General features: G+C 30.9%; 2 protein-coding genes across 6 annotated transcripts in view; one reads left to right on the top strand and one right to left on the bottom strand.

Annotated features, from left to right (window-relative positions):
* Window positions 1-14,104, bottom strand: part of LOC114929866 (adenylate cyclase type 6) — a 124,870-nt gene that overhangs the window by 96,226 nt on the left and 14,540 nt on the right. For 2 of the 5 annotated variants that reach the window (XM_085489724.1, XM_085489719.1), the window contains exon 2: window positions 1,175-1,330. In XM_085489724.1, coding sequence (XP_085345850.1) covers window positions 1,175-1,240 — 66 coding nt within the window. In that variant the 5' untranslated portion in view covers window positions 1,241-1,330. Of the gene's footprint in view, window positions 1-1,174; window positions 1,331-1,471; window positions 1,712-1,947; window positions 2,140-7,102; window positions 7,318-14,104 lie in introns of those variants that run through there. The other 3 variants (XM_085489720.1, XM_085489722.1, XM_085489721.1) reach the window with 3 other exon arrangements.
* The window catches only part of LOC114929868 (uncharacterized), a 67,403-nt gene that overhangs the window by 8,108 nt on the left and 45,191 nt on the right, over window positions 1-14,104 (top strand). The gene's annotated exons all lie outside the window — the stretch shown is intronic.

The following is a 14,104-nucleotide window of genomic DNA, read 5'->3' on the forward strand; positions in this document are numbered from 1 at the left end:
TGATATCTCGTGACGACACATGAAAAGTACGCTTTAATGCATGATACGACGAGTTCAACACACGAACGTTTAGTTTTTAGAACGGGAAACCCTCTTATGAATAATGTATGCAAGAGGCATGCATCCCTTGCACATGTGCAATTTGCACACGCAGTCTTCACTTCATTTCTTTTTATCTGCAATCGTAGAATGTATAGCACGGCACGCAATTAGGAGTGATAATTATAATCGATAATACAAAGCTGGAATATTAAATGCAATTCTCAAACGTGAGTACGTGTTAGGAAAAAAAAAGAAAAATCTTATTAATATTATTTTTACGGTATTTAAGCTTAAAGCCTAAGAGGAAATTGTCGCGATTAGAATGAAATATCGAAAATATTACTTAAGAACGGGTATTAAGTTATCAAGTCGAATTATCAGAACACGATAAATTATATACGAAATTAATTTGTCGAGTCTTGCAAAAAAAAAATTAGCGAATAAATGCCGCACTAAATATTAAAAAATTGTTAACTTGACTAAACCTTTCTACTAAATTACTATTTTATTAATTGAACATATATTAGTTTTTAAGTCAAATATATGTTTTTTTGTGAGATCAATATACTTAATTTAAATATTTTTATATGTTCAATTAACAAAATAATATTTAGTTGAGAGGTTTAATCAAGTTAATTTTTTTAGTGCACATGTATAATTTATTATGTTCTACTAATTTAGTTTATTTAAAAGATGAAATGTTTTAATACATTTATAAATATACTTTTAAATACAATTATTTAAAAAATTTTTTTATTATATACTATATACTTATACTATTTGTAATTGCTTCAATATTAAGTATATAGTATATAGTATATAGTATATAATAAAAAAATTTTTTAAATAATTGTATTTAAAATTTCATTTTTTAAATAATAGTAAATAATCTTTTTGTAATTGCTTCAATATTAAGTATATAGTATATAATAAAAAAATTTCTTAAATAATTGTATTTAAAAGTATATTTATAAATGTATTTAAATGTAAATGTCAAAGAGTATCTTGTATTTAAATATTTTGTTTCGAAGTATCTGCCCAACCCTGACTTATAATAATATATTTTATGCGCGCGTGTCTCGATAATGTGTCTCGATGTTCTAAATAATGCAACTCTCGATGGAATAGTTACCTCGTAAGCTCTTCGGCTACCGCGAAGACTAAGCCTTTGACTCCATTCTCGTTTCGGGAAATCCATGCCGTATTTTCTCCCGTGTCACCAGGTCTTTTGCCTCCAGAAAGCCCTCTGGGGCAACAATGGACCGCTTTCTGTTACTTCATGTTTCTCCTGTACAAAAAGAAAATTACTATAGTAAGATTCTTCCGAGGAGTCACTAGGGATTATAGTGCACAAAATATTACCCTGGATATGGATTTCCTTTAAATTATATCTCAGAATACCTAATACTACCTTATTATTTAAAATTACCTCAAATTTTCTAAGATTATCCCAGATTTTTCCAAATATCTTCGAGAACATCGATTTATCAATAATTTTTACTAACTTCAAAAATTCAAGATTACCTTAGATTACCTCAAACTATCTTAAGAATACCTAGAATTACCTACAGATTATTTGACATTATCCTTAGATTACTTATTAGATTGCCCAAGATTACCTAAGATTATTATAGATTATTTATAGAATTACTAAAAAATACACTGTAAAAAAATTTTGTAAAATTACATTAAAAATATGTAAAATTACATAAATAATAAATGTAAAATTACACGATAAATAATGAAAAGGTAAACATTTTTATTATTTATCGTGTAATTTTACACTTATTATTTATGTAATTTTACATATTTTTGTGTAATATATTACATATTTTTTTACAGTGTACCTTGGATTACCCAAAATTTCCTTTGGATTACCTAACCCTTGTGCGAAAAATTACCAACCTCGGATTCTTCCTTTCTCTCTCTTATATACATTTATATCTCTCTCGACGTCGACATGTTTTTGCGATCGCTTATTCGACTAATTACAGTGAGTGCTTCGATCATGTCGTAAATTAATTAATTAATACTCGATGCACACAACTTAACGTTCAAGGTAACGTCGTCAATATATAATGATTCGCGTACTATTGCGAAAGAGCTTTTAGATATATGTATATACCTCGTGTCTCGTTAAGTTTTAAGTAGCGCGATACAAAGTTACTGCGGTATAATATACATATATTCGCACCATATCTGTGCATTTCGCATTTTCTTTGCAAGTATACTATAGTTTTGCAGGTATCTGACGATGAAAAAGTTATGATGAAAGCTTACCTAAAAATAGAATGTTTTCAAGCGTGATTGCAATAATGCGAGATGCAATATGCGCGAGACGCTAAAGCCATTTCCATCAAGTCTTTAGCGTTTCTGGAGTAACATTATATTTTATTACCGCGAATCTGCTTTCCGAGAGTTTATTCAGTACGATAAGCGTTTTATTTCTTTCGAAAAACTACGATGCTGAGGATATTTCTATATAAAGATCCTCTGAAATATTCGTGTAATCTCTCTTTATTAATCTCTTTTTCTAGACCGTTGAAAATCATTTGGAAAGATTGCTGAATAAAATTGCTCGAGAAAGAAATCATTAAAAATTCGACGAATAATTGATAAATCTCGAAAAATATATAGTAATTAATTCGAGCAGCCGTGTTTCGCGATAACAATTTAATTTAATTTTTCATTGTCACGTATGTGTATATAGTCTCGCAAATTCCATCTAATTTTCCGCAGACATAACATAATCGTTGTTGAAAGGACTGACCATCCCGAGGGACACGTGTCATTTCTCGCACCATGGGACGATTTTACTCGAAGAGAAATTTCACTCGTTGTAACTATAGAGTTCACAACACCCGTATCGCGTCTAGACAAATAATTTTCAGGTTTCTCTACCGCTTATGTTCACGACCAAGGGAAAAATCCTAGCTGCGCACACGATAGAGAAAAAGAGATTAAGAGAAATTGTTTCGTCCGAGATAATAATTCTTCGATTTTTTTTTCTTTTTTTTTTCGAAATATCACGCGACGAGCTAAATATAATTATTACAGTAATAAACTTTATTTCCTCTTTCTTTATCTAACGACAGTTATATTTTCTAAAATTATTTTTTGAAATAATCATAAATTGTATTTTTTATCGAATATAATATTTTTTATAATTTATTTTTCTAAAAATTCCCCGATAAATATAAATCGAGAAATTCACGAACGATATCTAAAATCGTGCGTAGACGATAAAAAATATTTTTATGACCACGTATACTTATCTATCTGTAAAAAAATTTTTTACACGTGCCGATTTATAGCGGAATTACTGTTCTTGTGTATATAAAAATAATACACGTGTGTGATAATATTTGCCTTCTAACTGCGAATTTATTTGCGCCTCGTGCTGTATCTATCGATACTGTGTGTTAATTTCCGCAGTTTGAAATTCATAACGTCGCACTTTCGCGACCGGTGAATTAGCCGCAACAAATATAATTATTCCGACTGTCGTCGTGTAGTGGAATAAACTTCGGGAGAAATTGATTATGGGACGCGCATGATATTGTGATACTGGCGAAGCAATTATTAATACCGGCGACATACAACCTGATGCGTGTGTATTATGTTATATAGCGAAGTGCAAGAGATCGATAGGCGAAAGTAATTTATTGCCTCGAAATTGCAAATATCTCTCTTTGTCGGATGTCATTTTCCCGATTATTTTATTCACTTTTTCTATTTCTCGAACGCTTTTTTTCAAAAATTATTTTCGGAAAATCAAATTATATCGCGTCAAAATCTATTTATAACGATTTAATATGTCCTGGATTTTAACAAAAATATATATAGAACGAACGACTTATATATATAAAAGATGTCACGTATATATAATCTCAGAATCGACTTTATTCAACAAATTTTTTTCGTTATTTTTCTTTCTATTTTATATTCTATATTGAAAAAAAATTTGTAAACTTGAGTAAACTTTTCAACTAAATATTATTTCATTATATTATAATATTCTTAATATTAAATATTATTTTGTTAATTAAACATATACAAATATTTAAATTGAATGTTACATGTATATTTGATTGAAATACTACGTTATAATATGTTCAATTAACAAAATAGTAATTTAGTTGAAAGGTTTAGTCAAGTTAACACATTTTTTTCAGTGCACTACACTGTAAAAAAATATGTAATATATTACATAAATAATAAGTGTAAAATTACACGATAAATAATAAAAATATTTATCTTTTCATTATTTATCGTGTAATTTTACATTTATTATTTATGTAATTTTACATATTTTTAATGTAATTTTACAAAATTTTTTTACAGTATAATTATTACGTTGCGTTTAATTTGAACTAAAAATCTGGCGATAATTTTTTTATCGCGACAAGAGATATATCGTTGAATCTTTTATCGTAACGATTATCGTCGATTTTCAAATTATTTTTATTTTCGTACGATTCGTCGATCCCGAAGGGAGTTAAGCGGACGTTTGTCGCTTAATCGGAAAAGGAAAGGCTGGCGTAGAGTACAGTACTAAATTCCATTAAAGTTTTCATTACTTTAGAACTTGCGACGGGGATGAAAAGTACGTCTCTCACCACGGGAATAACAGTAGATACGCGTTATAAAGTATTTAATGACTCGATATACTCGTTCTCGTTCTTTGTCTCGATGAAAACGGCATTTGATCGAAAGTGTCAAAGGCAATCGCAAAAATGTTGTACCTACAGTAGAAAAAGCGGCATTCGATTAAAAAGTAATTAAGAGGTTACACGAACAATTCCACGAATCGATCTATGCCGAGCAGTAGAAACGTAATTCGATGTATTCGGATATTTCGAATTTATTTGAAAATTAGAATCGCGTTCCGATATATTTATATCTCTTTTTTTTTTTTTGTATCGCTCAATTTAGATATAAAATTTCAGAGATATACTCTGTATATTGGAAAAAAAAAAAATTAACGAACGGAACGATGACACTAGATGAATGTGTCAAACTCGACGCAAGACTAAGTAGGATGCCAACGAGTTTCATCGTCAATTAGTGTAGTATACAGACTCGCTAATCACATTCACGAAGATATACATGAAAACTACGAACGCGCAGTAAAGCGCTTTCGTTGATGGTCTTACAAAAGAACAATTCATCTCGCGATAACTGCTTCGTTTATCCTATCTGCGGAACAGTTGTTTGAAAATTGTTTTTATCAACTCGAGAATCTTGACGAAAAAATAAAAATATAAATACATATACAACTTTTGCAGCGTTTAAGTTCAATAAATTTGTAACTTTGTGAATTGTGATATTTAGAACAGGTTTTGTGCATTAATTGGATTCTACTATCCATATATTGCTATAATAAATTGTAACGCTTTATTAAATATTTGGACTTCAAAAACACAGAGATAGAATATTTTTCTTACAAAATATCAAATAAATAATTAACCTAAATAAAACCTCTGAAAAAAGAATTTTTTTCTTAAAAATAAATTATAATTGTGTCACTGATTAATAATGAAAATAATTCGGAAAAAACAAAATGCGCTCTGTAAAATTCAACAAGCATTCAATTAAATCCTCTCTTGTCACGTGTTTTAATTGTTACATTCTCATTTTCCGAGGACACGCTTCGCGGCTTGCGACTACGTCTCTTCGCAAAAATTTAATTTCCTGGCCTACCGGGAAAATCGAATTCTACCCACACGGCAGTATTGCGAACGCAATCGGTTGTATACGCGCAGGAAACGAAATACCAAACAATGTTGGCAATCGAAAGTTTTCGTGTGTCGAGGGCGAAATTCGACGCCGTCGAAGAGAGAAAAAGAGAGGCCTCGTGTCGGAAATAGAGGGCCACGATGCGCACCGCAAACTTCCGCTTGTCACGTGTATATTATGTCACTCTCCCTGTCCTGTCACCGAGTCCTGTCACTTCTTTCGAAACGATATATCGAGCTCGAACCGAAAATCTGAAAATTTTCCGCCGGGCGTCTGACTTGAAAAGTGCAATAAATTCGGCGCATTAATTTTTCGCGAACATCTGCTCTATTGTACTTTAATTAAATCGTTACGGCGCGCGACAGCATTTAATTTGATCACATACAGTCCCAAGTAAATTTTTTATTTGGAAACAATTTTTCCTCCGCAGAAATATTGAGGCATCAATAATTTTCGAGTTATAAGCGATTGAAAATAAATGGTTTTTTGCAAACTATATATAAGCCTTGTGGAAATAAAAAATATTAACAAAACCATATTCTCCAACTAATTTTAAATAGAATTTATTTTAAAAAAATTTTTTTAAATTTAAGGTTTAGTTGTAAAGATATATATGATGGCGAAATTGGGAACATGCAAAAAATAAGCGAGTTATATGGTAAGCGATTGAAAATAAATGGTTTTTTGCAAACTAAGCCTTGTGGATGTAAAAAATATTAACAAAACTACATTCTTCAATTAATTTCAAGTAGAGTTTACTTAAAAAAAAATTAAGATTTAGTTATAAAGATACATGATGGCAAAAATTGGGAACATGCAAAAGATAAGCTATTGAAAATTAATGCTTTTTTTACAAACTAAGCCTTGTGGAAATAAAAAATATTAGCAACATCACATTCTCCAATTAATTTCAAGTAGAATTTACTTAAAAAAATTTTTAATTTAAGGTTTAGTTATAAAGATATGTGAAAAATTGGGAATGTGAAAAACTGATGGTCTCGACATTTTTGTTGAGGAAAAATCGTCTCGAAATAACGAGATAGATCTACTTGTATATTTTCGACGTGACACTTGATGTCAGACACCCTGTATATGTATTGTATATGAAATTCAAGCGAAATCCCCTTTAAAGGGCGAATGATACATTATTTACCTTTCGTGCGCCGCGTTTCGAGTGCAAATTAATTAAAATTAATTGTGATATGTCATAAACACGCTGGTTACTGCAGCTTTAATCTGTCGGGAGGTTTGTTTTAATGCATCGCGCGATGCAACTATATTTACATACCTAGTCTTCGTTGCCAATTACATTACTACTAACCAAATTCCGGTGTGTATAGGATTGGATGGAAAGCGGGCAATTCTGGATTGAGCGCGAAACTCCATCTTGGTCATCTTCGCCATCTACGATTGCTTGCACGAGCGAGTGATTTAACGTCCCAGGGTGTTTGTTCTCGTAACATTCTCGGGATTTGCACACCCGGATAAAATCTTAAGGGGATCCTAAACGTCCTTGAGAAGTCTGCTGTTCTTTTCCTGTTTTATCGACAAAATGTGAAGTTAGATAAACTATAAATCTATTTATTTATAATATATGTATATAATATATATAATATATATAATAATATATATAAAAATAATATAAAATTATTTATAACATATATAAAAATAATACAAAATTATTTATAATATATATAAAAATAATATAAAATTATTTATAATATATATAAAGAGCTTTGCCCTTTGTTAATATTAAATATTTGTACAAATTAAAGTATTAATATTAACAAAGGGCGAAACGCTCTAATTTTAAATAAAAAACAAACCAGTAAATAGATTTATAGTTTATCTAATCTCACATTTTGTCGATAAAAACAGGAAAGAAACAACAGATTTTTCAAAGAAGTTTAAGATTCCCTTAATCGCGATTGATTCGACCGGCATCGATAGAGCGACTCTTGATCTCGGAAACGCCGTTCTAATTACCGTCCCTAATTAAATCAACACCGGTTTGCTATTACAAGCGAGCGAGAGTTGTAAGATAATAATATGGGTGCAGAATAGACCGGAAGTTTCTCCCGTTCTCGATAAATTCGAGCGCCAAGTTCGCGCACCCTTGTATTATTATTGCGTATCATATTATTATTATTATTATTATTATTATTACATATATATACATAATACATTTTCTCGAAATTTACCCACTTAGTTTAAATCTTGTTACAATTACACACTTATTTTTAATCCTGTACGAAACAGTTCATGTGTATAATTATTCTAAATACGAGCGGTTGATTTTCTCTAAGTTTCTCCCTTATGAACAATCAAACTTTAATTGTAAAATATCAGAAATGTCGTGTATGGAACCTTGGAATTAATTATTATTTTTCTGACAGACCACAATTTCTCTTGTAATAACTTAATACGATATAGTCAGCGACCTAATTAAATTTTAATAGGATAAAGTTGAGTATGTCATTAATAGAATGTAATAAAAAGTAATAAGATACATTTATATTAGTAATAAGATCAACGCAGAATTTGTCGTATATTTTATTCTATATCAAATTTTCTTATACTACTCGATTAGCGGGATTGAATAAATTTGATATCTTATAAGTCTTGCAAATATTATTATGTATATGACAATTAAATATGATCGACGAATAAGATGAAAAAATAATCCAGTCTTTTTTTTATCACAGTTTTGATAACACGCGTCATCGCCGACAAAGTCTTGTTGTCTGTAAAATAACAATTGCTCATAAATTATGCAGCAACGCATCGTACTTTGTATCGACTTTTCGATCGGCTACACTTCCGTAATTATTAATGCAAGTGTCGACATGGATCATCATTTTTCCTGATATATAACAACACGCCGTCTTCGCGAGTTCGTCAGTAGTACAGTCAAGTTTTGATCAGACAGAGAAAAGAAATATTAGAATCGAATCGATCGCGAAAGAGTGAAAATTTTATTTAAAAAAAAAAAAAAATAATAATAATAATAATAATAAATATTAAATTCACGCATTTATTAAGCTTGGTCTAAAAATATCGTATCTCTCTCTTGATTTTTCTAAATAAACAAAAATAATAATGGCATATCGATATTATTATACATCGTCGAAATCTGAAAAAATATATCGCAATTGCGAAATATCATTCTCTTCCTTTTTGTGCGCGGAACAAAAAATTGCGTCGGCTTGTATTTTGTTTCGAAGGAAAAATGAAACGCGCACTCCAATTTTATCGACATAGCAGAATTTTTCACTTGGCACGACGTGCCATGCCATGAATGTCACTCGATACATGAAATTCCAACACATTCCCGTTATAATATAATACGTAAAAATACCATTAATATTACAATATTTGAGTTAAGAAAAAAAATCACGCAAAAAGATCTATTGTGCGCGGATAATTTGATGAATAAAGTGACGTAGATGAACGGTCTTTCTGCTTTGAAAAAAGTAAATTAATACTTCGATGTTTCATATATATTATACATATTCTATTCATATATTTCAAACAAAACATACAGAGAACCATTTAATTGGGCAATGTAAATTATTTCGTCACTTCAACGAAACAGCGTGCATGTGTCGGCAAAAGTTATAATGACATTCTATTGGCGAAACGTAATTCTCTCGATTTCATCATTCGCTATTCGATATATAAAAATAGCGTCAGTTTTGTCGGGAGTGGTTACACATGTCTGCGGATTCGCCGCAAATATTAATTAATCGTTATTGTTTTGCCTACTCGATCGAATATCGAGGTACAGCGAGATACAATTAAAATTGTTGTTATCCTCGATCGTGAAGGGAAAAGATGAATATAAATGCTGTAGCATTTATAATATATTTATTTATAATATATAGCATTTATAATATATATTTATAATATATTGTACACATATATATAGATGTATATCTTGTTTTATGTTAATTTCCCTGATAAGCCTTGGATTATATGCAACGGGGGATAGATATAAAGGATATTTTTGCGCGCCGTCGACGAGTTTCTTCGGGAATTTCGTTCGATAAATTTACATAACGTGTGTTGTATACAGTGCATTCCGCTGTTACTAAACGGGGCGTAAAACGTTAGCATTAAGTAACTTCGCGATCGAAAACGCGATAACGGCTTGAAGCTGGCTCGTTAATCTTCCTTAGAACGGACAACCTTATCGCGTATCGACTTCCGCGTTTAAAGAATAGTCACGTCTACCTAAACGAGGGAGAGAAGTATGCGGCAACATTCCCGGTGTTTGACAGCCCTCGAGATTCTACGAGATGCTAACCGCATGCTAACCCTTACGCTTCTTTTCAGCATCGAAATTAGGGCTGTCAAATCCTGTGTTTATTTCGCGATATGATATTCTATTTATATTTTCAGTCAAATGTAATCTTTCATGTCTTAAATCATTTTTTTTAATATAAAATAATTTTACAGTTTATAGCTCGTACGAATTAATATATAATAATAAAGTATCATTATTTTTTTTAATTATTGCATTTAATGTATTTTATTTATATAAATATATTAATATATTTAAAAAAAAATATATATATATATATTATATGCATAATGTTATAATATCTTGTTTATATTTTTAGTAAATATGTTTATTGTGTTTTAAATCATTTTTCTTAAAATTATTACAATTGATATCTTTTAATAAATATTTGACGATAAATATGAATTACACATATATGTTATATTAAATATAACATACATCATATATAATATTAAATTATATACATAAATAAATCAAATCTCTTTATTTCTGTAAAAATATATCGAGTTGAGTCTCTTTTTCTTAACATTGATTTTTTCTTCTTTATCAAGATTAAGCATTCCACGGGGTTAAACTTTTTTCTGTATTAATTCTAGTTCCTTTCTTACATCCCCTGTCGAAGAAATTAATTTCCCACGCGTTTCGGAAAGGTAGAACAACCCCCGTATTCTATCACCCTTTGGATTTGTTCAACAAAACAGAATCTCGGAGGCCAACACGAATCGAGATGGGAAAATCGCGCGTGTTTGTGCCATCCTGCGCCTTATCGCGCTTCGGGGTTGAAACACCCTTCGGTCGAATCCTCCATATATACTGTACATATATTGGTAAACAAGTAAACAGAGCATGTGGCGGCGTAATAATTTCCTTATCGCCAATCGTCGTGTAATCGTTCTCGCGTGACTCGCACGAATCGCTTAATCCAATTCCGTTTCTTAGGTGGGTCTGAACTTACGCAGGACAGCGCTCTTCCGTTTCTACGCGAATCTTTCCTCGTTGCATAGCGCGATGCATAATGCATGAGAGAGGGCGGAAATAGTGAGAGAAGCTCGTTTGAGGCTATAATAATAATAATAATAACGCAAGAGCGCCAGAGACATATGTATGTAGGTTTATTATTGCTAATAAATCGAAATTAGCAGCTGCGCACAAAAGCCCATTTTATTACACGCTCAATTAATCTGAAACTTTTCATTAAACCGTAAATAAAATATTTACCTCGTTTGAAACAAAATATTGGTAAATTTTATTCCATCGCATTATTTAACCATTCAGGCAGGAATTTAATTTTCAAATAATCTGCGTCGTATGAATTTTTGTGTCGAGTGAAAAATTTTTTAGTTGAAATATTTTAACACTAATATATATATATATAATTTTTACCTGTCTTTAGAAAAGTGTAACACCTCAGGGAGGGATATAAGAGTATATATTTATATGAGAAACCTCCTATAATTTTCGTCAAAGATAGATCTAAAATTTTTCGTTCTTATTTAGATACATCCTGTATATATACATATATTTAAATATATTTATATGATTATTAAAAGACATTAATTAAAATAATTTTAAGGAAAATTATTTAAAACACAATAAATATATTTGATTAAAAATATAAACGAGATATACATTATATTGTACAATACATTATTTTGATTATTTACATTATATATATATATATATATATATATATATATATATATATGATGTTATAATAATCTTCTAATTGATTTGTGCGAAATTTGATACAACGGAGGACAAACTGTACTTTGTAATCGCATTAATGTGTCAAACTAATAGAAAATTATGCGCGAGAACGAATGGCATTGTTGCACATATCAATCTGCGATTGTCTCGTCGATTGCAAATGGGATTGCGATTCGGCCTTCCGTGACGATTAATTAATTATTATGTAGAGATCGGACTTTAATTAGCACTGCACAATGCTACAATCAAGTGCGCGCATAACGCGGCCCGATAAATTAAACGCGTCATAAAACTGACGATGGCGATGTTTTCGATGCACCATAAAATTGTTGCCCGTCAGTCATGCGTTCTGCATTGCATTTTCTCATCAAATCTATTTACCGTAACAATACTTTTTTCGATGAATATATTTATTTATAGCGACCACCGTCAAGTTTACATTACAAAAGTGCGTCACGCAAGCCGCGGTAAACATTGTGTTTATATACAGATTTATTGCACTGCATCTGTTTATCTCTCATCACTCTCTAAATATTATTTACTTTTATTTGGTTGGTTGCTGCTTTTTTTTTATTTAAAAATTTCTCTCTGCATGCAATCACTTTTGTATAGAGTAAAAACTGTGTTCGCGCACCCGGAGTTTATAATTTAAATTTAATTTTTATATTAAATCGGACATTTAATCGATTACTTAAAAATTTATAATTTTTAAATCGTTGTAATGTATATTTTTTTTTATAAATGTTGTAATGAGTTTTTATTCGTGTAAGATCCTATTTATAAAATTCTTTCTAAACTTGAATGTAGAAATTTGCTGCAGACTGTGACAAATATTTGTGGCATTTAATGATTTACTCTACACTCTATTCAGTAATAACATATTTGTTTCAATAATGATGCCTTAAATTATCAAGCTTGATGGCTTTGAAAAATATTCGCGGATATTTAAATTTTACAATTTGTTCGCACTTTTTATATTCACTTTTTTTCTCTGCAACACAACTCGCTCAGCAAACTTGGACAAATGCATAAATGAATATGTATACGAAAATTATTTTTATCTTCTCGCACATTTTACTCGCATGGCAAATCGCGATTAAATAAGAAAGTGTACTTTTTCTATGTAAAAAATTCATATACGAGATATCAAAAATGAAAGAATCGAAAGTAGGATAACTCGATTACGGTTCAAATAGCATTAAGGCACATTTACAGAATTCTCTATCGGCGAACCATATATATATATCCTCGGTCAACGACCTTGCCCGCATTTTAATCATTCTGACCTCTCGATTTCACGATCGCAAAAAGCAAAGAAAAACCAAGCGCTTTTGAAGTGACGAATAGGTCGAAACGGCTGGCCATTAAAGCCTATTGCGGGTCGAAACGGCCTTCTTTTTTTCTCATTCTTTTTCTTCGAAATCGCCATGCGGAACTGGAGAATCAAGAGAGAGAGAACCTAATATCCGAGCGAGCAATCAGCCGAAACGAGAGCGATTTCTGTTGGCGGGTTTCGCGCGCGCGTGATTCTGATTTATCGGCAAAACAAATCACACGTCGATGCACGCCGCAATTACAACGTTGGGGTGGGTGCAAAACACGCTTGAAAATTTTTGCAAGCCACCCCCGGGGTTGGTCGAAACTCGCAGTTAGCGAATGCACTGGGGGATTAAAATAGCGTCGCGTGAGCAACTCGGCGTCGGAAAGACGGCGTGCCCGGGTTCAGTTTCAGTTAATTCTACATAGATAATTCGTCTGTTGCATGTCTCGAGTATAGCACACACCCGCGTGCTGCACCCGTTATGTAAGCTGCAAATTTCGATTGCAGATTATTATTATTATTATTATGTTTGAATCGTTAGGCAGAAGACCGATGCTCGGTTCGTTTCACTAGAAATTATTCATCGGAGTCTCTTCGAATAATTTATTACTGTGTTCCGAGAAAACGGAGAAACTTTTAAATAAATTTTTAATTTATTTTATTATTTATATTTTTAATACTTTTAATTATTTAAATAGTTTATAGTGACATGTTTGTTTCGATTATCGTACATAATGTAGATTGTATAATTGATTTAAATTTTTTTTTTTTTTTAACTTTCGAACCTTTTCATTGTTCACAAAAATATTTGGAGAATTTTATGATTTAACATTTAATTGATTTATCATATAGATATATGCAAATTATATATTTGGAAAAAATAATACTAAAAAGTCAGGGAATTTTGTTCATTGAGTCTACTGGACACCCTGTTTTATCAAATAATTTCTCTTTAATCAAATCGTTAATTTTTATTCAACGACTTTTCAAGA

The sequence above is a fragment of the Nylanderia fulva genome, unplaced genomic scaffold (genome assembly GCF_048542155.1).
Source record: "Nylanderia fulva isolate GAGA-0341 unplaced genomic scaffold, ASM4854215v1 Scaffold9, whole genome shotgun sequence".
Taxonomy (NCBI): Eukaryota; Metazoa; Arthropoda; class Insecta; order Hymenoptera; family Formicidae; genus Nylanderia; species Nylanderia fulva.